We start from the raw sequence: 25,698 nt of genomic DNA on the forward strand, positions 1-25,698 counted from the left end.
CTTTTAAATGCTATCAAATGTCATTGAGGTGGGGGACCCATTTTGTACTTGCTGTCTCCATATTTTGTTCAGGTGCAGTCATTGATTTTAACACAGGACAAGACACTCTGACCCAGAATTCTGACATGTGATTGGGTAATCCAAGAGCAATATTGAAAACTGTAGAAAAGTAGGAAAAAGGAAACTGGGACAGAGGTAGACTATATAAAGATTTAACGACATCATAAGTGCACAATGAAAGTCTAGTATGACTGGAAGGTGGAATTGTATTGGATGACCCACTTAACGTCTTATATTTCTGTTTCAGCTGCTCAACTTTGTTGTATATGTAAGGGAGAGTATACATTCAGCCGTGCACTTCCCTTCAGGGTCCCAATCATACTGTGGGGGGGGGGGGGGGGGGGGGGGGGTTTGCTTTGTTATTATGATCAACAAACTGACATTATTCACCTTTTATTTGCTAATCAAATAAATGAATAAATGGACGTTCAATTTCAGTTATTTTTATTTTTTCTGTTATTTTATTTCTGAAATTATTTTATTATCAGCTGACTGCTGAGTGACATGAAGGACATTAAACTAGCACATCAGTTACCAGTTTAGGGACATTATACAAAAATATTTGAGCGCAGAATATAATTTTTGATCAGAATCAAGTACTCCAAACAGGCTTTTAGCTATGCATATTATTTTAAGAGCCAAACTTAATCAGATTTTGTTATAAAGAGTATATAGTCTTGGGAAAAAGGTTTTAGTCTTTCATTTATTTGGTGTTCAAAGTTTCAATTACGCTTTAAGGTCAAAGCACAACATAGTGGATAGTAAAAAAAAAAAAAAAAAGGCCATAAAAACTGAAGTGCTGCTAGGTTGTTCATCATTGAATTTCACATCTGATCTAATAGTCACTGGATAGCCTCCAGATATACAGTAGATGAGGAACTCTACACCTATGTACAACAATTCAAATGCAAAACCACAAAATTTCCACCTCAACTGCTGACATCAACCATATCTATTGTGTGGTTTGGAAGAGCTGACCCACATCCTGACTGAAATGACAACATTTTCCAACTTGTTTGAGAGTCCAACCTCCCTCATCATTGATTTTACAAATGAAGCTTTTTGGTTTTTGGCAGAGCATGGCGTGGTGGTCTGCCATGAAATTCTTGCATTCTTGCGTCAGCACATGGACGGTTGGCCAGTCATGATGAGTCACAGGCTGTACATCACTACACCACCATGATCAGCTTATTGGAAAAATAGATTGTGCTATTATAAACTGATGAAGTCAAAATGTGGAAAGTCTTGTGGAAAGCTCCTCCCCTATAGTCATAATCTCATTAATATTAATGAGCTAAGCTGTTAACATTTAGCAACGTCACAGCATGTTGGTGAAAACACTTTCATCATGAGACAAATACTTTACATATATTTAAGTCATTATTATGTAACACTGGCTGAACAACTTCAAAAAAGAATGGGCCATGAAGTCTAAGATAAGGCCTGCTGACCTACAGTTCAGAGGCCAATGACAGGGAAACAATCACATAATGAGGAAGTAACTAGTTCCTTTTCTCACCGACAGAAAAATATGAATCAGTGGATAATGTAATGAGCCGTACAGCCCAAAAGTGGACAGCAGCAGCTTTACGTGGAAACCTTCAATCAGTGTGTTTTAGGCAAAAGGGAATGAGGAAGTCAATGAAGTAAATGTGTCTGGTAATCCCATTAATTGATCTCTAGCTGTGGTGGAATCTATAAAATATAATATTAAAGCTTCCTCCAACGCCATTGGTAAGGAGCTATTGCTTCTTTGTAGCTGTATCTCGGCTATGATGTCTGATATTTAGCATTTCTCACATCAAGCAACAGATAACTAACACATCATTAAAAATATATAAGCACTGCCACCCTCTGGTGGAAAAAAAAGGTTAAATTAAAACAATAACAATGTTTAAAAGTAGCATATGTCATTCAATGAACACTAAGATATGTGAGAATATGGAGATTTGTAACCACATAAACTTCAGGGAAATCTTCACGTTGCATTTTAGATCTAACACTCAACATCTTGTATATAAAAACTCACGTTTACATCGTTATATAAAAAGGAGGAATGAAAAGACATAAAAAGCCACAAAATGGGAAAGCAGGGCATATTTATTTTCATTATTGCAAGCTTTCATAAAAATGATGATAATCCATATGAAAACACTTTTCTTTAATCTATACAATCATTTATAAAATTTGTCGTCTCTGAGTTTGCACATGATTATAATAGTGCTTTTACAAAACATAAATCACCATAATTAGAACAGCACAGATACATAATTTTGTGGCTTTACATAAAACCAAACTTTACACATATATTGGTCCACTGAATTTAAATGTAGCAAGTCTTAAACTGTTAGTAACAACATCAAGAGAAAACATTTAGTCATGTAGAAAAATACATTTGAATAAGGAATGCTGATTTATATTTGATAAAGAAATGGTGTGGATGCAATTATCAAACTAAATTAATTACCTACTTTAATCTTAAATCAGAGGCATTTTTCACATATGACTGAAAAAGTTAAGTTCAGGGAAAACATGCAGCTTGAGGAAAACATTTATGGAAGCATCATGGAAGTTATTCATGGCTGCATAACCTTTACCATAAAAAGCTCTGGATTCCACAAACTACTAATAGTAACAAAATTGAAAGTTGTGAGATTCACCCACACACACCAAATGGGGACATCAGAGTCAGTGTTCAATTTTACAGTCTGTCCTTTACATTTAACATAAAAATAACCAGATGAAATACAAAAAGTGCTGTTTTTGCAAAGTATAATTTGACAGAATTTGAATGTATATTAATGTCAACATTCCCTTGGCGCTTATATTTTTGTCTAGTAATCTATGAGAAACTGGGTCATGTCTTTGGATGAATCTCAATTGAATAGAAAATATGCCATGTCACATGACACTTCTGAGGTTTATACTGCTGTTTGTCATCACACATCAAGTTTTATGTAATGTTTTTGTTAAGTATGCATCAGCTTTCCAGTGTGACAACAAAAAGCAGATTAATCACATTTAAAGGTACAAAATTGCAGTCAAAAACAAAACAAAAATCACGTCATGCACTTTTGTTTCTTCTGTCATTGTGGTGGTTATAACTGTGTGCATAATCTGAGCTAAAACATCTCAGCTAATGCTTGCGAGATCTGGAATACTTAAATAAATGGAGGCTAACACAGCAATTGTGTTACTGAACTCAAATAAATGGGAGAGATTTTGGGTGATGTCATGTACACTTCCCTCAGTTTGGTGGCAAGTTTCTGGCAGTAAAACCAGGCATGAGAAAAAAATGGATGAAGTGTAAACATGGTAGTGACATTGCTGGTGGTGGCTCTTTTTTATGTTTTAGAGTGGTTATAGAACCACATAAATGACATTTAAAGTAGGTGCATCCAGGTTCCCCTCTAATGGGTTGGTAACAATGCAGGGAGCTCAAGATGGTCCAGTGAGCTCATCGTGTGGGTCAGTTGCTTTTGAGCATCTCAATGCTGCCTTGCAGAAGGGACACACTGTTCTGTAGTGAGTGTACAGAAGAGAGAACACGACAGAGAAAAAGAGAGAATGAATGGAAGAAAGTCAACATGTTGGGCCAAACCATGTTAAAATCTACTGATTAACGGATCCCCATGACTTTCCTAATCGATCATGATTACTATATTTTAAGTTTTTTTAAACTATAAACAATCCTAGATGTTGAAATATTTTACAGCTGAGTATATCTAGAAAGGTTTACTAGTGTTCAAATGTTTGGGGTCAGTAAGAGTTTTAAATGGATTTTTGAAAGAAGTCTCTTATGCTCAACAAGACTGCATTTATTTGATCAAAAATACAGTAAAATGTTTTGTAAAATATATTATTACAATGTAAAACAATTTCTATTTTTATATATTTTAAAATGTAATTTATTTCTGTGATGCAAAGCTGAATTTTCAGCATCATTACTTCAGTCTTCAGTGTCACATGATCCTTCAGAAATCATTCTAATATGCTGATTTGATGCACAAGAAACATTTCTTACAATTACTAATATTAATTAATGTTGAAAACAGCTGAGCTGCTTAATATTTTTGTGGAAACTGTGATACTTTTTTTTTTCAGGACTCTATAAATATAAAGTTCAAAGCATTTATTTGAAATAGAAAAATTTTGTAATGTTATAAATCTCTTTACTGTCACTTTGATCAATTTAATGCATCATCCTTGCTGAATAAAAGTATATATTTCTTTAAAAACAATCTTATTTTCCACAAACTTTTGAATGGTAGTGTATAATTAATATAGAAATTTAAATGAAGAAATTTAAATAGAGAAATTACCAGGCCTGGTAATCACAACTTTAAAATTCTCTGCTATTACCAAGTTTTCCATGACTGTAGGAACAGTTGTGCCACCCGGACACATGACACTTCATCATCCTCACCTTGGCATGTTTTATTTCCAGCTCCGTCATCTCAACCAAGTTTTTACGAAAGGCTACAACACGCCTTGCCTTGAAGCTGGTGAGCTCTACAAACACAAGAAATCAATGTTAGTAAGTAATTAGTGACTTAAAGGAAGTTCACCAAAAACTCAATTATTTTCTGATACTTTTTAGACACTTTATAGTCTCATCATCAATATTCTTCCCAATTTCTCTGCAGTTAACCAGCTAACCGGGTACAATGGCAATAGTTCATAAAAATCACTCCTTGCAGAATTCAAACCTATAGTCTATTGGCTACCAGCCAAGATCTATAAACACCATATTAACTCTTCACATATTATAAACTCAAACAATCATAGTATAATTCATTAGGGTTAAATAAAAAACAGTTAAATAAACAGTTAAATAAAAAAAAAAAGATTTTGATTGTACAACACACCTTTCCTGCCAGACTCTGAGAGCTTGTCAAACTTTTGCAGACACTGCTTCTGGTTTTCCTCAGCCTGTGCGATGTCCTTACCCTTCAGACGAGCCTTGTCGAGAGCTTTATTGGAATTCTCATAATCGGCAAGTGCCCGTGCACGTCTATATAAAAGGTCCTGAAGGACGGAATGGAATGCATTATTGCTAAACCTATAATCAGGATAAATCAACTTATTTGAGTGTTGTTAGTGAACAACGACCCAGGGTTGTCAGCCAAATGTGGGTACTCTCTTACACAGTGGCAGGTGAGCTACAGTATAAGAACCAATGATGTATTCTTGAAGAACACAACAATGTATATGTCTGTCTGACTGACGGGTAAAAATGAAAAAAAAAAACAAAACCCTAGGCAGGTCTGGTGGACAAAAATGTGAGTTTCCACCCTACAATGAACCCATTCTGGAAATAACTATAAAACATACAATCTAAAACACTTGGTTGAATTATACAATCTGGTCTATGTAACGTTATACAACTGATGTAACACAAACAGAGGGAAGGTTTCACCTTAGCAGCCTGGATGTCCCTTGTGTAGTATCTCAACAATTCTGTCAGCTTGAGCTCCTGATCTGATGCCACCCTGTCCTCCACTTTCTGCAAAACACACAAATGCTGTAACATGTTACTCATGATCTTATGAAAATGGCAACAGTTGGTTGGTAAGTTGGTTAGAAAAATCCTACAGAGATACTTACACGAAGCTTTTCAAACACATCAGCACATTTTTCTAAGTGCCTGGAAGGAGAACAAAGATTAAGTAAAAAAAAAATCTTACATCAAGCTTCAACACTTGTTTTGTGGAGTGCATTTGTTGTTGTACATTCTGCTGATTTAAATGTTTAAATCTAAATAATATAAAAACAACATGTGATGGGGCTAGTGTAAATGTTGGCAGGGTGAAATGAAAAAAAATGCATGCACACACACACCCAGTTTACCAACTGTTAACAGCTACTAACTTTACTAATTTACTAGATTTACTTGCATATCAATTTATGCTATGGTGCTTAAAGGGTTAGTTCACCCAAAAATGAAAATAATGTAATTAATTACTCATCCTCATGTAGTTCCACACCCGTAAGACCTTTGTTCATCTTTTAAACACAATTTAAGATATTTTTGATGAAATCCGATGGCTCAGTGAGGCCTCTTTATGTCATTGAACCTCTCACGATTCAGAAAGATACTAAAAATATTTTTAAAAGAGTTAATGTGAGTACAGTGGTTCTACCTTAATATTATAGTTATTTTAAAATAACGACTTTTCAACAATTTCTAGTGATGGGCGATTTCAAAACACTGCTTCATGAAGCTTTACGAATCTTTTGTTTCGAATCAGTGATTCGGATTGCGTATCAAACTGCCAAACTGCTGAAATCACGTGATTTTGGTGCCCCAAACAACTGATTCGAAACAAAAGATTCGTAAAGCTCCGAAGCAGTGTTTTGAAATCAGCCATCACTAGATATTTTTGAAAAGTCGTTATTTTGTTTTTTTGGTGCAAAAAAAATGTATTCTCGTTGCTTTATATTATTAAAGGTGCTAAAGAGGATGTTTTGTTTTATACATTTTTGCAATATTACTTGAAACTGTCTTTACTAACTGATAAAAGACTATTTATTAGGTGCACTGAAAGGAATAATATTAATATACATCATCTGTGCACGAGGTAGGGCCTTAAAAACATCAGCCAATCATTTACGCGATTGGCCCTCTGGCTTGTCAATCACTGCCATGACGTTCCTTGTGAGAGACGTGCGCTCCAGTAACTTTCCACACTCCACAGGCGCCGCATGCAATGTTTTTGTCCAGAGACAGGAGTAACAACTGCAGATTATGAGTTACCTGCGGTGAGTCCGACATAATGATCCACTAACTCGACACAGCGAATGCTGGTGGTAAACACTCGTGTTCCAATACTCGTGCACGAGTTTTGGGAGGCGTTCCTTCGAAGGAGGGGGGTTGTTCTTACGCATGCGCTCATTTCAAACACTCAGTAACAGTCTTTGGTTTCTCAGTCGACGAAAAGATCCTCTTTATCTCCTTTAAGGTAGAACCACTGTAGTCACATGAACCGTTTTAAATATGTCTGTAGTACCTTTCTGAATCTTGAGAAGTTCGGTGGCATTGCTGGAAATAGAGGCCTCACTGAGCCATCGGATTTCATCAAAAATTTCTTAATTTGTGTTCCGAAAATGAATGAAGGTCTTACGGGTGTAGAATGACATGAGGGCGAGTAATAAATTACACAATTTTTATTTTTGAGTGAACTAACCCTTTAAATGTATCAAAAATGTATTACTGTTCTTTGATAAAGCTGTTTTTACAGCAAGCAAGACATAATACACTTCTTACTTTTTAAAGGCAGAGTTATTGTTGTCTGCAGCAGTGCTGTTCAGAGCCCCAGAAATGTGGTTATAATCATCAGCAACATCTAAGAAAAGAAAGACAATCTTTTTGTGAATATTAATATCTCTTAGCCTAAACAAATAGCCAAAATGTTTGCAGCCAGATAATTCATTTGTATGAAATGGTCTTACTTTTGTGTGAACGGGTCATTTTCTCAGCCTTAGCAGTGGCATCTTTGATTTTACCGGAATAATCCAACAGAAAAGTCTTCTCCTGTTCAAAAAACTCATCAACCTCCTACAAAAAATAAAATAATAAAAAAAAAAACTGGCATATCACGACAAGTCAGAACACTGCTGCCTGTCTGTTGTGCTGATAATAAAAACACACCCACAAAGAGATGATTGACACACTGACCTTGACCCCTGAGATGAGGACTTCATCAGCAGTCTTTACCATGTTCTTAAAGAACCCACCAAACATTTCCTTGGCATTTTTCCTCCTTACGGTGAGCTAAACAACAAATGAAAAGAGGAGAACAAAGTCAAGCACAATATGAACCAATCAGAAGGCAGAACCACAGTGCGTAGTCTTTATCGCCACTGGCTGAGATCCAAGAAGGTCACGTGTCTTTGTTATCAGTATAACTGACACTTATCAGTACAATACAAGATTTACAGCTTATGGCTGAGACTTTATCTATATATATGAATCAGCAAAAGAACAGTTGTCCAGTCAGAGAGATTTTCTGCGCTGAACTAAGCAGGAAGTTTCCCTCCTCCAATCCCCCTTTATCTTCTGCACTCATCCTTCAACCTCTCTCCATTTGTGTGTAAACTGCCAACATTGCAGCTTTGCAGGAAATAAGCAATGGCAACAGTCCCTCTCACTGTCTCTCTGTTTCCTGGTCTGGGAAGAACAGGACAGGCCTAGACAAAGCGGAAGACTCACATCCTGGTCGTATTCCAGAAATATCTGGAAGTTTCTGTCCTTGCTGAAGACGGGGTGGGAGGAGAGTCGCTGAAGAAAAACTTCATGAACCTGCACGGTCTTCTTAAAAACAGCAAGATATTCTCTGAAACGATACACTGATTTAATTATACGCCACAACCTATGTGCAAAAAAAAAGTGAAAAAATATAAATATATAGTGCAGAATTCGACTCACGCTTCAAGTTCCTGCTTCATTTTGGCATATTCTTCCTTTGTCATGCTCGATTCCCCCTCTCCCAATTTATGCATCTTCTCCCGGGGACCCTCAAAGTCAGGTTTTGGTGGGGCGGGAGGGATCTAAGGAATATCGAGAAGGGAGGAAGAAGGAAAGTACACTGTAAAAGCAAGCCAATTCCATATGAGACTACTTGGCTATTCCAATCATGTACAATGCAAACTGATTGTCAGTAGACAAACTCTGTGGTTTGCATGTCGGCCAACAGTTGCATTCTGTTGCTGGTGATGAGCTTTCATAAATCTAGACAATATGAATATGGGTTTTAAACTTACAATGAGCCCAGCATAATCTTCAGTCTCCACAATTGTGTCATGGAGCCAGAGGAAATCTTCATGCTGGCGTGGCACAGAAAAGTCTGGCTTCTGAAAGGAACTAAGTGTGGTCTGAGAGGAAGTGAAGAGCAAATTGACAGTATGAGTCAAAGACTTCATCTAAGACTACATCAAATGTATGTGACAATAAAAACACTGACAGACAGTCAAAGAACTATTATAGATCATGGTAAGTTACACTAAATAATACATAACGTGTGCAAGCTACTCAAGCACTGACTTATTTGAATGCATATAAATTTGATCAGTTGGCTCACCTTAGTGTGGACGGTGAATTTGACTTTGTCACGTTCACAGAGGGCATCAGGGATATCAATGAGGAGAGATGCATCATGGTTCAAGTCCACTGATACAGAACGCACCTATATAAAGCATGATTTGTAAAAATGTCAAACGTCTTGAGAAAAATCATGAATAGAGCTTCAAATAAACTCCTGAATGTGACTCCTGAATGCGTTTGGGGACAAAATTGCGCACACACACACACACATATATATATATATATATATATATATATATATATATATATATATATATATATATATATATATATATATTATTGTCTATGCTTATGAAACCATGTTAGCAAAGAAAACATGTTATTCAGTAATCCAACAGAACATAACGTCGTTCATTGCATAAACAGTGTAGTGATCAGTCGTTGAGTTTGGAAAAAGCAGTAAGAGAAACTTTCTCAAATTATTTATATATTTATATATATATATATATATATATATATATATATATATATATATATATATATATATATATATAAAAAAACATTCGTTTTTACTTATTGACAAAACAAATACAACTACTGACGCACTGGCCACTATCACTATAATTACACTGCCAGCTAAAATATTATCATTATTGACAGACAGGCAGAGAGATAGAGAGATAGATAGACTATGACACGAAGACAGTTTAAAACCTGTTTTGCAGTTGTTATTGGGTAACACAGCTAGTAAAGAGTTATAGCTATCAGTAAGAGCGACATAATTTGCGATTGCTCAGTACAAAATACTAAGCAGAGCTGGGCGGTTTTTAAGCAACCGAGCAAGTTGAGTGTTCAAAACAGTCTTCATTAACAAACTTTGACTCTATAATAGAGAGATATGGCAACACATACCTTCTCCTTATCGCTGTCCTCTGATATAGATGTCATTTTCAGAAGATATTTCACTTATTTTATCGTCTCTGGGTTGTACATTAAACTGTACTTTTAACTTCCCAAATGCAGCTCGTGCTCCTCACTTTCCTCTCTCGCCTGTCACTATGGACATCCGGCTCGAATTTTTTCTGGCAACACGTCAAAATAAAAGTCTTTAAACGCTTTCATTTGTTCGAATATTGACTTATCACCGCGAAAAGAGAGGGAAAAACATATTATATACCCAATATACAGAACAGTAAAAATATTTAATAACTAAATTAAGAACATGTTGTGACTTGTGAGAAGCTACTGCATAAAATGTAACGTTAAAGTGGACACAATTGCTCAGTGTTTTGGCGTGTAGTAACGAGTTGAAAAGTTGTTTTATTGCTTTTCTACTAAACGTGACCATTTATATATAAAGTGAACCATATATATTAAACGTGAGCATAGCCTACACCTTAACGATGCATTGTGGGAAATGCTGTTTTATAGGAACGTGTTCAACGTACGTTCGATGAAGTTCGAACTACAATTCCCATAATTCCCAAGTAGATCCAGTTCAAACTGCGCTCCATTTGAAACTGGAATGTATCATCATCGTGGTCGCTAACTTTTTTTAGTTTATTTATTTTTATCTATCTGTCCATTTCACAAAGTATGCGAATGCAGACGTAAACATAACCGTAGAAACAGGATAAGAACATTAAGTATGGCGATTACAATGCAAGTATTGAAGCTTTTGATACAATGCAAGTGTGCGAGATCAATGGGCTTTCCCTCTGGTCAGTTCTCGCGTGTGGACAACCTTTCAACTAGCTGTCAATGGCGAGCACGCAAAAAGGTCAGTCAGTACCGCACAGTGGACACAGAGCGCTACTCGTCTCTGGTGCGCGCGGTGTTGGCCTCAAAAACCAGCTCCCAGACTCCCGCGAGCATCGAGGATGAGGACTCTCAGCTGTACGGACCTGTAGTAAGATCCAGACCGCCTTCACAACAGCCCAAAGTACCTAAAAACCTGCATCCACTGTTAAATGAGGCCAAAGGTCAGTCGGAGTATGTGCCGGGACCTTTGGCTCGTATAACATTACAGAGGGACTCTAATACGAAACATCTGCCCAGTGTGACCCGAATCCTCCAGAAGACCATGCCACCTGATCAAGCCTTTTACCTGGAGAGGTGGAAGAGAAGGATGATTGCTGAACTCGGAGAGGAAGGATTTAAGGAATACAGCTTGAGTAAGAATATTTATTTTCTTAATATTAAATGAACTAAAAGAACTTAAAAGAACCTAATTTATATGTGTCGTGTTTTAGACATTTTCAGACAAGGACGGCTGTTCCATACTGCCATTGAGGAGAATTTCACCCAGGAAACCCCTTCTAAAGAGGACCCTGAGCACCCAATGGATGTGTCTGGATATGTAGAGAGTGTATCTCATGTGCTGAATGATATAACAGGAGTGAGAGCTATTGAGAGTGCTGTGCAACATTCTACATTACAGTACCTTGGCATTGTAGATTGTGTTGCCCAATACAGGTGAGATTCATTTCTTTAAATCAAAAAGTCATAAGAATTCATAATCAGATTCATCATGTACTTTTTAACATATTATTTTAATAGAATCGTGTATTCTTGATGCTTTCTTGCTCATATTTACATTGTTATTCATCCCTTCATCTGCTCTCATACAGAGGTTCATTGTGTGTCATTGACTGGAAGACCTCAGAAAAGCCCAAGCCCTTGCTTCGCCATACTTATGACAATCCATTACAAGTAGCTGCATACATTGGGGCCTTGAACAGTGACAATAACTACAGCTACCAGGTAAACATTACTGACCCCGTTTACACCTGGTATTAAGATCCGAAACAAATATAAAATATGTCAGTGAGACCAGCAGAGGGTGCTCACCCTGTTGTCTATGTGGGTCCTAATGCCAGAGTATAGTGATCAAGACACTATACTATTAGAAAAAAAAAGCACTGTCCTTCGGATGGACGTTAAAACGAGGTCCTGACTCTCTGCGGTTATTAAAAACCAGAGGATATGCTTCGAAAAAGAGTAGTAGCTTAACCCTGGCCAAATTTGCCAATTGGCCTGTATTCATCATCAAGGCCATCTAATCGTCCCCATATAAATACTGATTGGCTTCATCACCCTGTCTTCCCTCCACCAATAAGCTGGTGTATGGTGGGCGTTCTGGCACAATATGGCTGCCATCGCATCATCCGGGTGGATGCTGCACATTGGTGGGGGTTGAGGATCTTCCCCTTTTCCATAAGTAAAGTGCATTGAGTGCTGAGAAAAGCGCTATATAAATGTAACATATTATTATTATTATTATTATATGCACAAGACATCACAGAACTACATTTTGCCTGATATCAAGATGCAGTAACATAGATCATATTTTACTCAATTCAGTTCAGTTAATACAGGTACTTCAATGAGAATTCAGCTTGATCTATCAATTTTGTGCTTGAACTGAAATGCAAGTATATTTAGGAGAAACATTTTGACATTTATGACAAATTTCAAAGTTTGTGGTCAGTAAGATATATTTCTTAAAATAAATTAATAGTTTTATTCAGAAAAAAAGGACACATTAAGTAAGATTTGTTTCAAATAAATTGTTCTTTTGAACTTTCTATTCACCAAAGAATCCTGAAAAAATGTATCAAAGTTTCTTTTCTCAAGAAATGTTTCTTGAGAACCAAATCAGCATGTTAGGATGATTTCTGAAGTATCATGTGAAGTTGAAGACTGGAGTAATGATGCTTAAAATTCAGCTTTGCCATCAAAGGAATGAATGTAGTGTTGCCAACTGTTTGGAAAGTAGCTAAAGGCTGCTCAAAAAGTATTCAAATGTCGCGTGATGACGTAATGCACCAACTGTCTGCATTTTATATCCACTTTCTCTCCTAATCAGTGCTCACATACTGCATTTTGATACAATATATAGCCGGATGTCCTGTTCTCATTTACATATTTCCTGTCAAACTATGGAAAGAGCATGATATTGTGACTGACTACATGTTAACCAGAAGTCCAAAAAGTCACTAGATTTGTTGCTAGTCTTTTTTTTTTGTTTTTTTTTTTTAAAAAGGGGGTCTGAAAAGTCGCAAAATTGGCTAAATTTAATAGCAAAAAGTTATTTTGAATCGGTAATATTTCACAAAATGTAACTATTTTTGAACAAAAAAAATGCAGCTTTGATGAGCATAACAGACTTCCTGCAGCATTTATAAAATTATACATAACGTAAACCCTTGAACAGTAGTCATGAAATCGCTCCCCTCAAAATCTATTAACCAGTGGTCACATGTTAATACCCTGTGTAAAAAGGTCTTGTCTGACCCCTAATGAACAGATCATCTGAGATGGATCTTATTTCCAGGTATAAACGGGGCCTTAAGTCATTTACTCTTTTTAAATGGCTTGTTGAAGTTTTCCATTGCAGTCTTTCATCATGTTCTGTTGTTTATGCACAGGTAGAAAGCGGTTTAATTGTGGTTGCCTACAAAGACGGATCACCCGCACATACTCACTTCCTGAACTCACAGCAGATTATGCCGTTCTGGCAGAAATGGCTGCTTCGACTAGAAGAGTATGCAGAAAAATAAAACGGCTTTAACTAGTAAAACAAATCAAGCTGATGCTACACAATGTGTAGTTTAACTGTAAATGTTTGTTTTACATTTGAAACAAAGAATATATAGTTGTTTTACCCATTTTATTAATGGAATGGATTCTTTATCATTTAAATAAAACAAATGTTTTGGCTATTGATGTGGTTGATGTATTGGTGTTTTTTTTTTTTTTTAAGTTGTATGCACATTATATCAGAAAACAGCTTGTTACATAGCAACACACAGCATCAGACAGAAGTGAAAAAATTTTGATTTCTGCTCTAAAAATTATTAAATACAAACCAGGCTGCCCTGTAATCCAGTTCCTCTGTGAAACCCAGGCTTGTGAAGAGCCTGTAGGATAACTGGTTCTCCTCCTCTATAAAACAGTACACTGGATAACCTTGAGAGTGGAGTTTCTTTGACATAATGGTGACCAGTGCTTTTGCATAGCCTTTTCCTCTGTGTTCTGGAACAGTGTACAACATTCCCAGAGCACAGGAGGGATAAGTTAATATCCATGCTACTGGTTGATCATCTGCGTCCAGGACACAACAAGAGGGAAAGTTCAAAATCATATTCTTAATCATTAGTTTGCTGTGTTCACAGCCAAACTTCCAGCTACTGTTCACTAGTTCAAGATGAGACTCGTTGAGAGAAGACAGCTTCAGTGATAAACTGCAGGAAAAAGAAAACAAATTTTAGTTTAACCTGATATTCCTCACTTAATCCACAATCCTTGGTGGTCAATACAGTCCAAATGAAATGACATTACATTTGTTATGAAATGAATGTAGTATATTTTGTTTAATATGTTGTATTTTGAGGGGATTTTATGGTACTTGACAACCTCTCTAAATTAGGCACCACATTTCTATATAAAATAATACAAATATTAGAATAAACTAGATTAAAATGCTTGGAAGACAAACTTTGTTTTCTAGACAGAAAGTTTGTAGTTGTTTAAAAAAGTTTCAAGGAATTTTAGTTTGTTAAAAAGGTATTTATAAATTCAATTCATGGAAGGCAGATTGGAGTCATGTGGTAGGAAACATAAAGAAAATCATATGCAATACCATGATGCAACCACATGCCAGTATAGCCTTATATATATTTCGGCTGTGTAATCTCTAGTTGCTTATAAGAATGTTTTCAGACATTATTACTCAGTTTTATTAGGTTTTGCATTTGGATATATATTTTAGACCTTATCAAAGAAGACTATTGTGTCTTACTTGTAGACTGTACCCAAAAACTGCTCTGTATTTTCATATTTCCCATTCATATCCTACGGCATTTTTGACCGTGAATATCATATGTGTGAAAATATTTAAGATCATTTAGCCTTTTCTAATCATGTCCACAATAACATTTATATTAAATAAAAAATTTAAAACTTTATGGTCTAAAATGACTGAAGATCAACAAAGGTTTAAGAGTGAGATACATAAGGGATAATCCACGGCTAGCCATGCATTAAAGGATTTTAATGCACGAAGTAGAGGCGAAGAACCACCTCTACGTCATGCATACATATCTCACTCTTAAACCTTTGTTGGTCTTGTGCCTGGGCCCATTTCTGAAAATTACCATATTCACCATACAAATGAAATGATATGCAAAAATCATCCATTTAACCTACCTAAATAAACGTTTTCATATATGTCTCTCACTCTGTTTGCAAGCATATCTGTGTTACTATGATTATAGTTATAGTTATAATGTTTATAGTGGCGGATTAATTTCGATCTATAATCAAACTGACTGGAACTACCTGTGCGTTAAATGGTTTTACTGCACACCTTCCAGCCAATCAGAATCAAATATTTAAACAGACCAAGGTATAAAATGATGTTGACAACAACTGAAGGACCATTAAAAGGTTACATTTCAGTTACAGTGCTTGTACTCAGTGACATATTACTGAACATAGCTTGACTTAAACTATGAACTGCCATAAAATTGTATGTCTGAAGTGTGGCGTTAATGATTACAGCTGATATACTTCACCTATCAACTTGTGACTGTTTTGATGTCTCTCGAAGAACCAACATGTGGCACACGGCTTCTTTCTTCACGGGTACACCTCTGTTTATTGCCACGACTTCCAGCATCTTCTCATGTTGAAGCTCAGCGGCTTGAGACAAAGGTTTTAATGGAAAAAGTGTGAGACCTTCAAGGTTTTGAGTGATTTATACTAATGTGAAAGATTTAAGTACCTAAGCAAATATACATCTTCCAATCAATGACATCTATCTGTGCCAGCAGGTCTCTGAGGTAGACATCGTTTTTTGAAAAAACAGTCAAGTCTTTGAAAAGGTCTCCCTTCTGTAGAAAAAATAGGAAACGAGTTGTTGAACCTGTTGGAAACTATTTAACCAATCATTTATATTTCACAATGTTCCTGATACCTCACGAACTTCTGGTTTAATGAGTACAACTCTGAAGTCTGGCCACAGGTCAACAAACACACTAACAGGATCAGCTCTCTGTCCAGTTCTGTTGAGTTGGACAATACATCCATATACCTGTATATATCCAGGACAAAGAATAAAAAAATATAAAGCAAGACAAAATTAAAGGTTTACAGTCAATGCGTCGCAAATGACGTTTACTGCTACCGCTGACAGTTGAGTTGCATGTAAAGCATTATATATTTTTTTTTATTATTAGTATTAAGCTTGTTAGCAAACTTATGCGGATTATAAACTCATTTGAAGGTGAGTAATAAATGCTTTCAAACCTGCCGTGACTGTGGAAAGTAGTTTTTAAGGTCTACTTCCAGGGTCTTCAGATCCTCTGTAGTCAGCTGACGCATTGTGGGAGCTCTCTTCCACGCGCTTCACTCGGCGTCAGCGTGTCTACTTGTATTGCTCACAGTGCATTTAAAAGTCTTATAGAACGGACCCTGCTCCAGGGTTGCCAAGTCCGCTGTTTTACCGCGGAAATGGGCTACTTCTAAACTTTGCCGCGGGTTGATTTTCTGGTTAAAGGTTTGACATGTTGCATACATTTTATTTGACTGAAATGCTTGTATTGAAATATTTTATTTTCTAAAACTGTGCTAGATTTTAAGTTTTATGAAGTAGGACCACTGAGTGCCTTGAGCTGTGTGTTTAATCACTATGATAGTGCTTTTCATTTGATATAACTGTGACCGTAGATATGTATTTTGGGTATGGGAATGACATATTTTGATTTTTGGGATGTGGTCAATGTGATTCTTTTGGGCTATTTTTGATTGGCCATTGGGCTAATTTTGTAACGCGGAGCTGGCAACCCAGCCCAGTACGTAAGCAGGCTACTGTAGAAAGGAAGGGGTTGCTGTTCAAGGTTTTGCAAAAGTTTCTTTTCACAAGTGCTTATGCAACGCATTAAATCTACAGCGCCCCCCATGTATGTATGGAATCGTTTCCTTCATTTATTTATTTTGTAAACAAATCTTTAATTAGAATAATTTTATATATACATATATGATCATTATGTACATGTCTGCTACATGACAGATACAATTTTGTGTCAAAGCAAGTTTAAGCAGGTCTAAAAAGAAACGTAATTCTTGTTGGTGAATTAGAACCATGTGCTAAAGATTATCTATACATTAGGAAAATATAAAATAAAATGGATTTCCCTCAAAATTGTAGCTGTGTGGTAAGGTGTGCCAGTGCATTCAATAATAGTGATTTTACCTTTGTCTCCAGATGCAGGAAATATTATTATACTGGTACCATTGAAAAGTAAGAAAGAAAATGAAATAAGTAATTTGAGGAAGCCCTAGCAATGAGAATCCCACTTTACAAATACAATTAAAAAGGATTTCCCCCAAAAAATTATGAATTAGGCTGCTACTGCAGCCACAAGTTTGGCAACAGACTTTTTTTTTTTTTACATCATTTACAAATTTTACATCATTAAAATATTACCTTCTTATGGCTGGTTTATAAATATATTTGAGAAACTGAATAATTTCCAGCAAAATAAAACTCTAGAAGGGAAAGTGTTTTATTACATTTGTGTAAACGTATTTATGTTCATTCTTTTTTATATAAAATGGAAATTGCTCAGGCATTCTCCAATAACTCAACTTAACACAGATTTCCTCTAACATGAGGCAAGTAGTGTCATTACCCAGGTTTGGTGGTTGGACCTTCATTCTTAAAACATTTTAGTGAAAGTTCTAGATCACAATGTCATCATCAAAATGTACAAAAAACATTACAACTGTGAATAGATCATTTTGTATGTGACTGCACCTTCACGTAATCAGTCATGAGGGAGAAGGAAAGTTAAAGTTTTTTATTAAAGATTACATGAGCACATGAATTACCAAAAAATAATGATGTGCACAAATAAATAATTTATAATAAACAATGCAGAAGTGCATTAACAAAATAGAATTTTGATTTCATGACGACATTCAAAAGAGTAGTGAGTATTCACTCTAACAAATAAATTCGTACCAGGCAACCCTATAAGAGGGGTCCTCTGTAAAACCAAGGCTTGTAAAAAGTTTGTAGGAAAGCTGATTGCATTCTTCAATGAAACAGTACACAGGATAGCCCTGAGAATGGAGCTTCTTCGCCATTGTAGTGACCAGGGTTTTGGCGTATCCCTTCCCACGATGCTCTGGTAGAGTGTACAACATTCCTATGGCACAGTAATCATACAACAATACCCAAGACACAGGCTGGTTGTTCTCATCCGTTATGCAGCATGTGGGGAAATGGCTGATGAGATTCAGGATGTTCCTGTAACCTTTGTCATCCCCACCAAATTTCCAAGTCTTGTTAACTACATCGGCATGTGACTCATTCAGGACAGACACTCTGGTCTCAAGGTCACTGAGGAAGGAAGCGAAGATATAAAGGAAAATTTTAATCATTATCAAGCTTTTATTTAAATGCATCATAGTGCAACACAAATAGATATTTATGAGTTGACGACAGTTTTAAAACATAAAATATAGGGACCATCTTACCTGGTTATGAGCTCAGGTAAATGACTGGGATCAGTTAATATCATAAGGTGCACTAAAGAGTATCCTTTCATAGTGACACCCCTAGAAGCAGCAATTTCCTTCAGCATTGGTGAATGACGTACATCACATCCTAGAATCAATGTAATTAAAATAACCATAAGTCACATTAATAATATAATATAATATAATATAATATAATATAATATAATATAATATAATATAATATAAGATAGGGGGGGAAGACATACCTCCTATTAAAAAGTATGTGCTCCAGTCAATTGCATTTTCCACAGTCAGCATTCTTCTCAGGACTTCTTCATCTGTACTGTATAGAGTCACCTTTTTCATAAAGTCCTTTGCTCGATTATTCTAATGATTTCAGACGAACATTAGTGATGTTAACATAAAAGTGGTTTAGTTGGACAAAGTTTTGGAGAGTTGATATATAAACAACGCAATCTCACATTTGGATCTGGTCGAACAATGATAGTGGTAAAAGCTGGCCACGTATCCACCAATACCTCCAAAGTGTGTGGTTTCTGTCTGTTTATAGCAAAAACAAATCCATACACCTAAAAACCATCCGGTATTGGATTAAATGTGATTCTAAAAGTATTTCAAGCGATTCACGTTTTGCTGTGACATGCAATAAAGTAAACATAGTAGCTACTTACCTTTATGGATTTAGGCAGATGCGCATACAAAGTAGTCTCTGCAATTTTTAACTCATCTGAATTTAAAATTCTCATGGTTTATAGTAAAATCAATCCGTCAGTTCTGTAAAGTGAAACCGATTTTGCCAGAGGTGGCAAATCTGTCTTATCCAGACCAGAGTAATGTTAAACACAGTCTTAAAAGACGGAAGCTTGGGTGAAATGTGTTGGATAATATTTAACCTATGGGTGACTAGACGTTGGTGACCGTTTTATCGGGATAATCCCGGTTTTTGGTGTCCTGTCCCCGACTGGAGCCATTCGACAGCATATAGACCCTTTTACTGTTTGTACACAATGATGACGTAGCAACGTATGCGCGCGCATTTTGGCAACGGAAGTGGTGTTGTTCCCCATAGGTTCTAACGTGTTAGCAACTCCGAAAGTGATATAACGTTATATATCTACAGCTTCGCGAGCGGATTAAGCAACACAGACAGATAAAGTTATTTTAAAAAGTTGACTTTATCAAATGGTATCCGGCTATCAGATCCGTGTAGTCGAGTGGATAGAAGACGTTAGCAGATGGCCAAATACAGTGGCCAGATATATATACATAAACCAGGGCTCTCAAGTTTTAAAGACAGGCAAGAATAACAAATATCCAACAACATGACATGATTTTTAAAGTGACCAATAACATCGACGATGTAATACACAATAATACCGCTTATAAAATTATTAAGCCTATTTGGAGAGAGAGATGTTTAATGTGACAAAATGTCAGTCGTCGTGTGATAACGAAAATATAACTAACGTAGGTCTAGACTACTGAGCAGGTGTTTTCAGTGAACAGGCTGTAAAACTGTTGACTAAGTTCAGACACTCGGAAACATTCTCTAACAGCAGTCAAGTTGTCATTGTTTGTGTCAAACAAGCTGTGAATTTGTTGTAACATTAAAATAGGAGATCATGTGCTCAAAGTGATGCTCAGAGCTCCAGTGTTTTCCTCTGTGGGTGAACGAGGATGATGGTGAACAATTCCAGGATATGTTTTTTTTTTTTTTATTGGTTGCTGCGTTAAATCGTACCTAGATACAATAGTGCTATTTTCTGATTTAACCTACCGTGTAGCCTCTTTCTTTTTTTGATTGGCTGATAAGTGGCAGGCTACTCCAGGGGAGACGCGCTTGATTCCTGCCCGGCGTAGCGGCATATTAAATGATGAAAAATAGTTTTTCTGCGTGAGAAATACAATGTGTGGCGGGAGTGCGTGACAAAAGACCGAAATGAGTGACTGTCACGCTCAGTGCGTTACACTTGAGAGCCCTGAAAAACTTTCAGAGTTGCTAACACGTTAAAACCATAGACTGTAAAAAATTGGTTAAAACCAATAGGCAACAACACCACTTCCGTTGCCAAAATGCGCGCGCAACTATTTGATCACGTGGGTTGTAAAAGGCACTCATAAAAGCACTGCAAATCACGACTACAAATCTGGTAAGAGCTTATTTTCACCAACAGAGGGGGCTACAATAATGATTTGGACGCGAGTCGCTACTTTAGCCATGTAGCTGAACCATAGACTGTAAAAAAGCTGAACGAGAGAGCACTGTTATCAAAGACGCCATTATCGGTTTCAACAAGTCACTCATAACTATTCATGTAAAGTTAAAGTAATAGCTACTGTTTGTATGTACTATATAGAGATAAAAATGCAAAAATGTATTTTCCCTGTTTTTAATTCATAGATAATCACGATTCACAAGTGAGATGTCAATGATATTTTGACCAGTGAACTAGAAAATGTTCTGTTTCCATTTCAGAACATTTATTTAAAGGTATAGTTCACCAAAAAATAAAATTTCACAAAACACAATAGAAGATTATTAAGAAGATAATTTAAAGAATGTCAGAAACCAAACAGCTGATGGACACCATGACTTCCATAGTATTTTTGTTCTTTCATACTATGGAAGGCAATGGGGTCCATCAACTGTTTGGTTAAAGGGATAGTTAACCCAAAAATTAAAATTTGATGTTTATCTGCTTACCCCCAGCGCATCGAAGATGTAGGTGACTTTGTTTCTTCGGTAGAACACAAATCTTTATTTTTAACTCCAACCGTCACACTCTGTCAGTCATATAATGCATGTGAATGGGAACTCTATCAATAAGAGTCAAAAAAACTTGCTTAGACAAATCCAAATTAAACCCTGCGGCTCATGACGACACATTGATGTCCTAAGACACGAAATGATCGGTTTGTGTGAGAAAATGAACAGTATTTATATCATTTTTTTTTACCTCTAAAACACCACTATGTCCAACTGCGTCCAGCACTCGCTTAGTGAGGTCTGATCATGCTCTGACAACGGCAGTGATGTCTAGCACTCATTGAAGTATATGCACGAGACATCGCTGCCGTTGTCAGAGCGCGATCAGACCTCACTAAGCGAGTGTTGGACGCAGTTGGACATAGTGGTGTATTAGAGGTAAAACATGATATACTGTTCGTTTTCTTGCACAAACCGATCGTTTCGTGTCTTAGGACATCAATGTGTCGTCATGAGCCGCAGGGTTTAATTTGGATTTGTCTATGCAAGGTTTTTTGACTTTTATTGATAGAGTTCCCATTCACTCCCATTATTTGACTGACAGATGGCGACGGTTGGAGTTAAAATCATCATTTGTGTTCTACTGAAGAAACAAAGTCACCTACATCTTTGATGCATGGGAGGTAAGCAGATAAACATCAAATTTTCATTTTTGGGTGAACAATCCCTTTAACCATATTCTTATTATCTTCTTTTGTGTTCAGCAGAAGAAAGAAAGTCATACTGGTTTGGAACAACTTGAGGGTGAGTAAATGAATTTTCAATTTTGGGTGAACTATCAATTTAACTGTGATTTTTGTAATATGTTTATAGATTAGCTTCATAGCGGAGTACAGTGCTGCAATTAAAATAAAATATTGCAGCTCAAAATATCCCATACCCCACAGATTTTTTTAACTGCCTATTTTGGGGCATCATTAAATATGAGCCGATTTATGCTGTGCGGCCCCTTTAAATCTCATGCTCTCCACCCACAGAGCTTGCGTTTGCCTTAAACAGTGCCTAAACAAAGTTTACACAGCTAATATAATCCTCAAATGGATCTTTACAAAGTGTTCGTCATGCATGTGTCGGGTTATGTGAGTATTGTATACCGTTATATTGTTTACATTTGATTCTGAATGAATTTGAGGCTGTGCTCCGTGGCTAACAGCTAATGCTACACTGTTGGAGAGATTTATAAAGAATGAAGTTGTGTTTATGAATTATACAGACTGCAAGTGTTTAATAATGAAAATAGCGACGGCTCTTGTCTCTGTGAATACAGTAAAAAAAACACTGGTAACTTTAACCACATTTAACGTACATTAGCAACATGCTAACGAAACATTTAGAAAGACAGTTCACAAATACCACTAAAAATATCATGGATCATGTCAGTTATTATTGCTCCATCTGCCATTTTTCGCTATTGTTCTTGCTTGCTTACCTATATTATATTGGGGGCGTACAGCCCGACTGTTACGTAGTCTCAAACTCCATTGTTTCCTCCTTCTTATATAAATCTCATTTGTTTAAAAGACCTCCGAAGAACAGGCAAATCTCAACATAACACAGACTGACATACAGACTCACTGTATGTCATTTCCATGTACTGAACTCTTGTTATTGAATTTATCTTGGCATAGTTAAATTTTTCATTCGAGGGCACCTTTAACCAAAAAACGCAGTGCACAGACATATCTTATTTAACCATGTTTTAATGAGTACAGGATGAACAAATATCAGAACATGCGATTTATTATTCAGGAATTCTTACAAATCAGACTTTTTTTCAGAGCAATTGTGTCTAATGTGATTACATGATTATTGTGTTAGTAAAGCATTCTTATATCATGATTTGTTGTTGACATCAAATGTTATCATGACAAATAAAATTCTTATTTTATCAATAGTAAAGACTTGTAGTTCACCATAGTTAGCAATAACAAGTACATTTTATTGCTGCATGAATGGTAAAACCCCGAAACTGCACTAGTAATATGCTCTACATGCAGGTGTTTTTCAGGACTTTAATTGATTTTAGCCATGGCTGGCTCCAGACCTCTATTTTGCACTCAGTGACCTAAAAGAAAAAAGGCAATCTCTTTTAATATGGAAATTGAGAAATGCAAACAGGTAACTGCAATACAGTAAATTAGACAGTGTGTTTTACCCGTGCAACACTGGGGTCATCATGAATGGCACACAGGGTTTCAACTCCATCCTTTCTGCAGGAGGTTCTGCCCACTTTCACAGTGAAGATGTATTTCAGGCCAGAGACAACCTAGAGCGTCAACCAGAAACATGTTCAGACATAGCTGGGTCAACCCTGATGTAATGCCTCACAAAAGCAACCTACATCAACTAATGAGAAAAAGCAACATATCATGATGTGAACAAAGAGGACATTTTCAGCAGGAAAAATGTATTTAGGGTAATTTTTTTTGTGTTTTGTCAATTTTCAAAAATATTGGTAATCCTTTAAATGCTGTTCAAAACATCTCATCTGACAAATCCTTTACTGTCTTACCTTTAAAAATAATTATTTCCCATATGTGGCCTATAAATGTTGGGAACAACCATTCTTTTGGTCTCTTTGCATATTGATTTGCATAGAACTGGTAAATATTTCAAGGGTTCAGACCTTTTTTACAAATCTTTATGCGTTTAAACATATATATTATTTTATTCATTCCATCATTATTCCTAGTATATTTTCCAACTTCTAACTATTCATTAGATACTAGTACTTCTTAATAACAGTGTTACAAATCACTGACATGTAGGCTATCTTATTCCATTGTTAATCATTGAATTCTATAGGCATACAACTATAGTTAAGATGAAAAAGATACTAGTCGCTACTGAATTACTTACTATTAATAAAAATAGTAACATAAAAATAACTACTAGTTAGTTTATAAGAATTAAACAAACATTCAAACAGTTACTTGTTATACATTTATTAGTATATTGTTTGTTTGTATGCAGTTATTGGTCACACCTTAGTGACTGTCACAGGGCAGGTCTTGCTCTTAACAGGTTTGTTTGATGAAATCAGGTTTGATGACACAGTCTTTAGCCACCATGACAGCGTTCAAGGAAACAAGTACGTTTATCACTGGGTGTGATTTAGCGACGGTCCGAGTGTACAAGACGACAAAAGAAATTTTTAAAGTACTTACTTGTTTTTGAACCTTGATGACTTCGGCAACCTGAGTCACAAACGCATCATTGCTTTGTCTGTTGTACTGGGCCATCGCGAACTGTAACGCACTTTGAGCTCCTTCCTCGCTCATGTCTGCATCCACAGGACCTCCAACCATCCCAGCGCTCGCCACGGCCAAAATCACCGCCAAAAAAGGCACAATCATCTTAAGATACATATTTAAGTTGTTAACTGACTCGGTCTGTTTTGATTCTTCCTGATGTCGAGAAGTCTGGGTGGATCAAAATACGCTGCCTGAGATTATATAAACAAACGCGCTGCGAATGGGGGCGGGGCCTCGCGCATCCACCAATCGCAGTTGTAGGGAGGGGTTTCAAACAAACAAACAAACAAACTTATTTTCTCTCTTTTTAATTTGTATTTGAATACTTTCCTAGTCTGCTTCTTTACATAATGTTTTGCAGATAATTTCATATTGATCTTTTAAAAAAATGGAATGAATTTCGGTTTATAAGTATATTTATGTTTGTTTGTTTTCTCATGTGTTGTGGTTATTTAGCTTATTCGGGTATCTGCTCCACCTAGCTGATATGTTTTTCGTGATGTTTTGATGCTTTGTTGGTTGTATAAATTTGAGTGTTTTTTTGTTTTTTTTTGGAAACATTTGAATAAAACGTTAAAATCTTGTACTTTTATAACCCTATTGATTTTTCTCTACCATTAAAGCCTGCCTGCTTAAACGTCAGCTGAGTTTTAATTTTTGTAAACCCCTTTTTCTTTTTGTTTCTCGTGGCAATTCAATTTCTGTTGTCCCTTGCAACTCGAGTAGCCTAAGCATGATTTGCAGGTCTTTATGGCTTATGTTCTGGTTTTATAACTCTAAATCCCTGCTATTGTAATCTCAACCAAAGCAGGGGCAAAGTAACACAAGATGACAGTTTCTGATCCCTCTATAAAACAAAATAGAAATCCTTGTTGAACAATATACACTGTAAACCAGGCATGCAGACAGGTAAGGGGGAAAAAAGGCGAGAACATTGTGTGGGGCGGGGCACGGAATATTTTTTTAAAAGTTATTTGCTTTACATGCGCATTTGTAGTTATTTTTATACCCTCTATGTCCAAAAC

At 36.3% G+C, this 25,698-nt stretch overlaps 5 protein-coding genes across 7 annotated transcripts; 1 reads left to right on the forward strand and 4 right to left on the reverse strand.

The window, feature by feature from the left end:
• Positions 1 to 2,148: 2,148 nt before the first annotated feature.
• On the reverse strand, positions 2,149 to 10,178 carry snx5 (sorting nexin 5). Of its 2 annotated transcripts, none has more exons than XM_067385371.1 (13): positions 10,016 to 10,178; positions 9,141 to 9,245; positions 8,824 to 8,934; positions 8,489 to 8,610; positions 8,273 to 8,396; positions 7,739 to 7,834; positions 7,513 to 7,618; positions 7,328 to 7,406; positions 5,668 to 5,707; positions 5,480 to 5,584; positions 4,929 to 5,088; positions 4,487 to 4,572; positions 2,149 to 3,580 (listed from the first exon to the last, which is right to left on the reverse strand). In XM_067385371.1, the coding sequence occupies exons 1-13, from the start codon at positions 10,049 to 10,051 to the stop codon at positions 3,530 to 3,532; spliced, it is 1,221 nt and encodes a 406-aa protein (XP_067241472.1). In that variant the 5' UTR covers positions 10,052 to 10,178; the 3' UTR covers positions 2,149 to 3,529. The 2 variants fall into 2 exon arrangements, with proteins under 2 accessions (XP_067241472.1, XP_067241473.1); XM_067385372.1 differs by having other exon boundaries at positions 5,480 to 5,566; positions 10,016 to 10,175.
• Positions 10,179 to 10,617: 439 nt separating this feature from the next.
• On the forward strand, positions 10,618 to 13,671 carry mgme1 (mitochondrial genome maintenance exonuclease 1). 2 transcript variants are annotated; one of them, XM_067386569.1, is made up of 4 exons: positions 10,618 to 11,277; positions 11,356 to 11,578; positions 11,734 to 11,866; positions 13,534 to 13,671. In XM_067386569.1, the coding sequence occupies exons 1-4, from the start codon at positions 10,752 to 10,754 to the stop codon at positions 13,663 to 13,665; spliced, it is 1,014 nt and encodes a 337-aa protein (XP_067242670.1). In that variant the 5' UTR covers positions 10,618 to 10,751; the 3' UTR covers positions 13,666 to 13,671. The 2 variants fall into 2 exon arrangements, with proteins under 2 accessions (XP_067242670.1, XP_067242671.1); XM_067386570.1 differs by having other exon boundaries at positions 13,538 to 13,671.
• Positions 13,672 to 13,936: 265 nt separating this feature from the next.
• si:dkey-76k16.6 (uncharacterized protein LOC566817 homolog) lies at positions 13,937 to 16,542 on the reverse strand. Its single transcript, XM_067386572.1, has 5 exons — positions 16,415 to 16,542; positions 16,083 to 16,199; positions 15,891 to 15,999; positions 15,682 to 15,808; positions 13,937 to 14,349 (listed from the first exon to the last, which is right to left on the reverse strand). Exons 1-5 carry the CDS (start codon positions 16,487 to 16,489, stop codon positions 13,953 to 13,955), a joined length of 825 nt encoding a protein of 274 aa, XP_067242673.1. The 5' UTR covers positions 16,490 to 16,542; the 3' UTR covers positions 13,937 to 13,952.
• Positions 16,543 to 17,667: 1,125 nt separating this feature from the next.
• On the reverse strand, positions 17,668 to 19,651 carry si:dkey-76k16.5 (uncharacterized protein LOC566887 homolog). The gene is made up of 5 exons (XM_067386571.1): positions 19,324 to 19,651; positions 19,114 to 19,221; positions 18,898 to 19,018; positions 18,650 to 18,779; positions 17,668 to 18,512 (listed from the first exon to the last, which is right to left on the reverse strand). The coding sequence occupies exons 1-5, from the start codon at positions 19,396 to 19,398 to the stop codon at positions 18,113 to 18,115; spliced, it is 834 nt and encodes a 277-aa protein (XP_067242672.1). The 5' UTR covers positions 19,399 to 19,651; the 3' UTR covers positions 17,668 to 18,112.
• Positions 19,652 to 23,101: 3,450 nt separating this feature from the next.
• Positions 23,102 to 24,870, reverse strand: LOC137020690 (cystatin-like). The gene is made up of 3 exons (XM_067386573.1): positions 24,587 to 24,870; positions 23,575 to 23,685; positions 23,102 to 23,484 (listed from the first exon to the last, which is right to left on the reverse strand). The coding sequence occupies exons 1-3, from the start codon at positions 24,785 to 24,787 to the stop codon at positions 23,407 to 23,409; spliced, it is 390 nt and encodes a 129-aa protein (XP_067242674.1). The 5' UTR covers positions 24,788 to 24,870; the 3' UTR covers positions 23,102 to 23,406.
• Positions 24,871 to 25,698: the final 828 nt, after the last annotated feature.

Source organism: Chanodichthys erythropterus, chromosome 5 (assembly GCF_024489055.1).
Source record: "Chanodichthys erythropterus isolate Z2021 chromosome 5, ASM2448905v1, whole genome shotgun sequence".
Taxonomy (NCBI): domain Eukaryota; kingdom Metazoa; phylum Chordata; class Actinopteri; order Cypriniformes; family Xenocyprididae; genus Chanodichthys; species Chanodichthys erythropterus.

What these genes read in the sequence shown, in the direction of transcription:
- snx5 (XM_067385371.1), bottom strand. Translation starts at nt 10,051, where the DNA reads ATGACATCTATATCAGAGGACAGCGATAAGGAGAAG. An exon ending in AGGACAGCGATAAGGAGAAG is followed by an intron (nt 9,246 to 10,015) that starts GTATGTGTTGCC and finishes TGCTTTATATAG; the next exon opens with GTGCGTTCTGTATCAGTGGA. An exon ending in ATGTGTTTGAAAAGCTTCGT is followed by an intron (nt 5,585 to 5,667) that starts GTAAGTATCTCT and finishes AACATGTTACAG; the next exon opens with CATTTGTGTGTTTTGCAGAA.
- mgme1 (XM_067386569.1), top strand. Translation starts at nt 10,752, where the DNA reads ATGGCGATTACAATGCAAGTATTGAAGCTTTTGATACAATGCAAGTGT. An exon ending in ATTTAAGGAATACAGCTTGA is followed by an intron (nt 11,278 to 11,355) that starts GTAAGAATATTT and finishes GTCGTGTTTTAG; the next exon opens with ACATTTTCAGACAAGGACGG. An exon ending in GATTGTGTTGCCCAATACAG is followed by an intron (nt 11,579 to 11,733) that starts GTGAGATTCATT and finishes GCTCTCATACAG; the next exon opens with AGGTTCATTGTGTGTCATTG.
- si:dkey-76k16.6 (XM_067386572.1), bottom strand. Translation starts at nt 16,489, where the DNA reads ATGCGTCAGCTGACTACAGAGGATCTGAAGACCCTGGAAGTAGACCTT. An exon ending in ACTTTCCACAGTCACGGCAG is followed by an intron (nt 16,200 to 16,414) that starts GTTTGAAAGCAT and finishes GGATATATACAG; the next exon opens with GTATATGGATGTATTGTCCA. An exon ending in GAAGATGTATATTTGCTTAG is followed by an intron (nt 15,809 to 15,890) that starts GTACTTAAATCT and finishes CTTTGTCTCAAG; the next exon opens with CCGCTGAGCTTCAACATGAG.
- si:dkey-76k16.5 (XM_067386571.1), bottom strand. Translation starts at nt 19,398, where the DNA reads ATGAGAATTTTAAATTCAGATGAGTTAAAAATTGCAGAGACTACTTTG. An exon ending in TTGTTCGACCAGATCCAAAT is followed by an intron (nt 19,019 to 19,113) that starts GTGAGATTGCGT and finishes TGAAATCATTAG; the next exon opens with AATAATCGAGCAAAGGACTT. An exon ending in TTACCTGAGCTCATAACCAG is followed by an intron (nt 18,513 to 18,649) that starts GTAAGATGGTCC and finishes TTCCTTCCTCAG; the next exon opens with TGACCTTGAGACCAGAGTGT.
- LOC137020690 (XM_067386573.1), bottom strand. Translation starts at nt 24,787, where the DNA reads ATGTATCTTAAGATGATTGTGCCTTTTTTGGCGGTGATTTTGGCCGTG. An exon ending in TCATCAAGGTTCAAAAACAA is followed by an intron (nt 23,686 to 24,586) that starts GTAAGTACTTTA and finishes TTGACGCTCTAG; the next exon opens with GTTGTCTCTGGCCTGAAATA. An exon ending in ATGACCCCAGTGTTGCACGG is followed by an intron (nt 23,485 to 23,574) that starts GTAAAACACACT and finishes TTTTTCTTTTAG; the next exon opens with GTCACTGAGTGCAAAATAGA.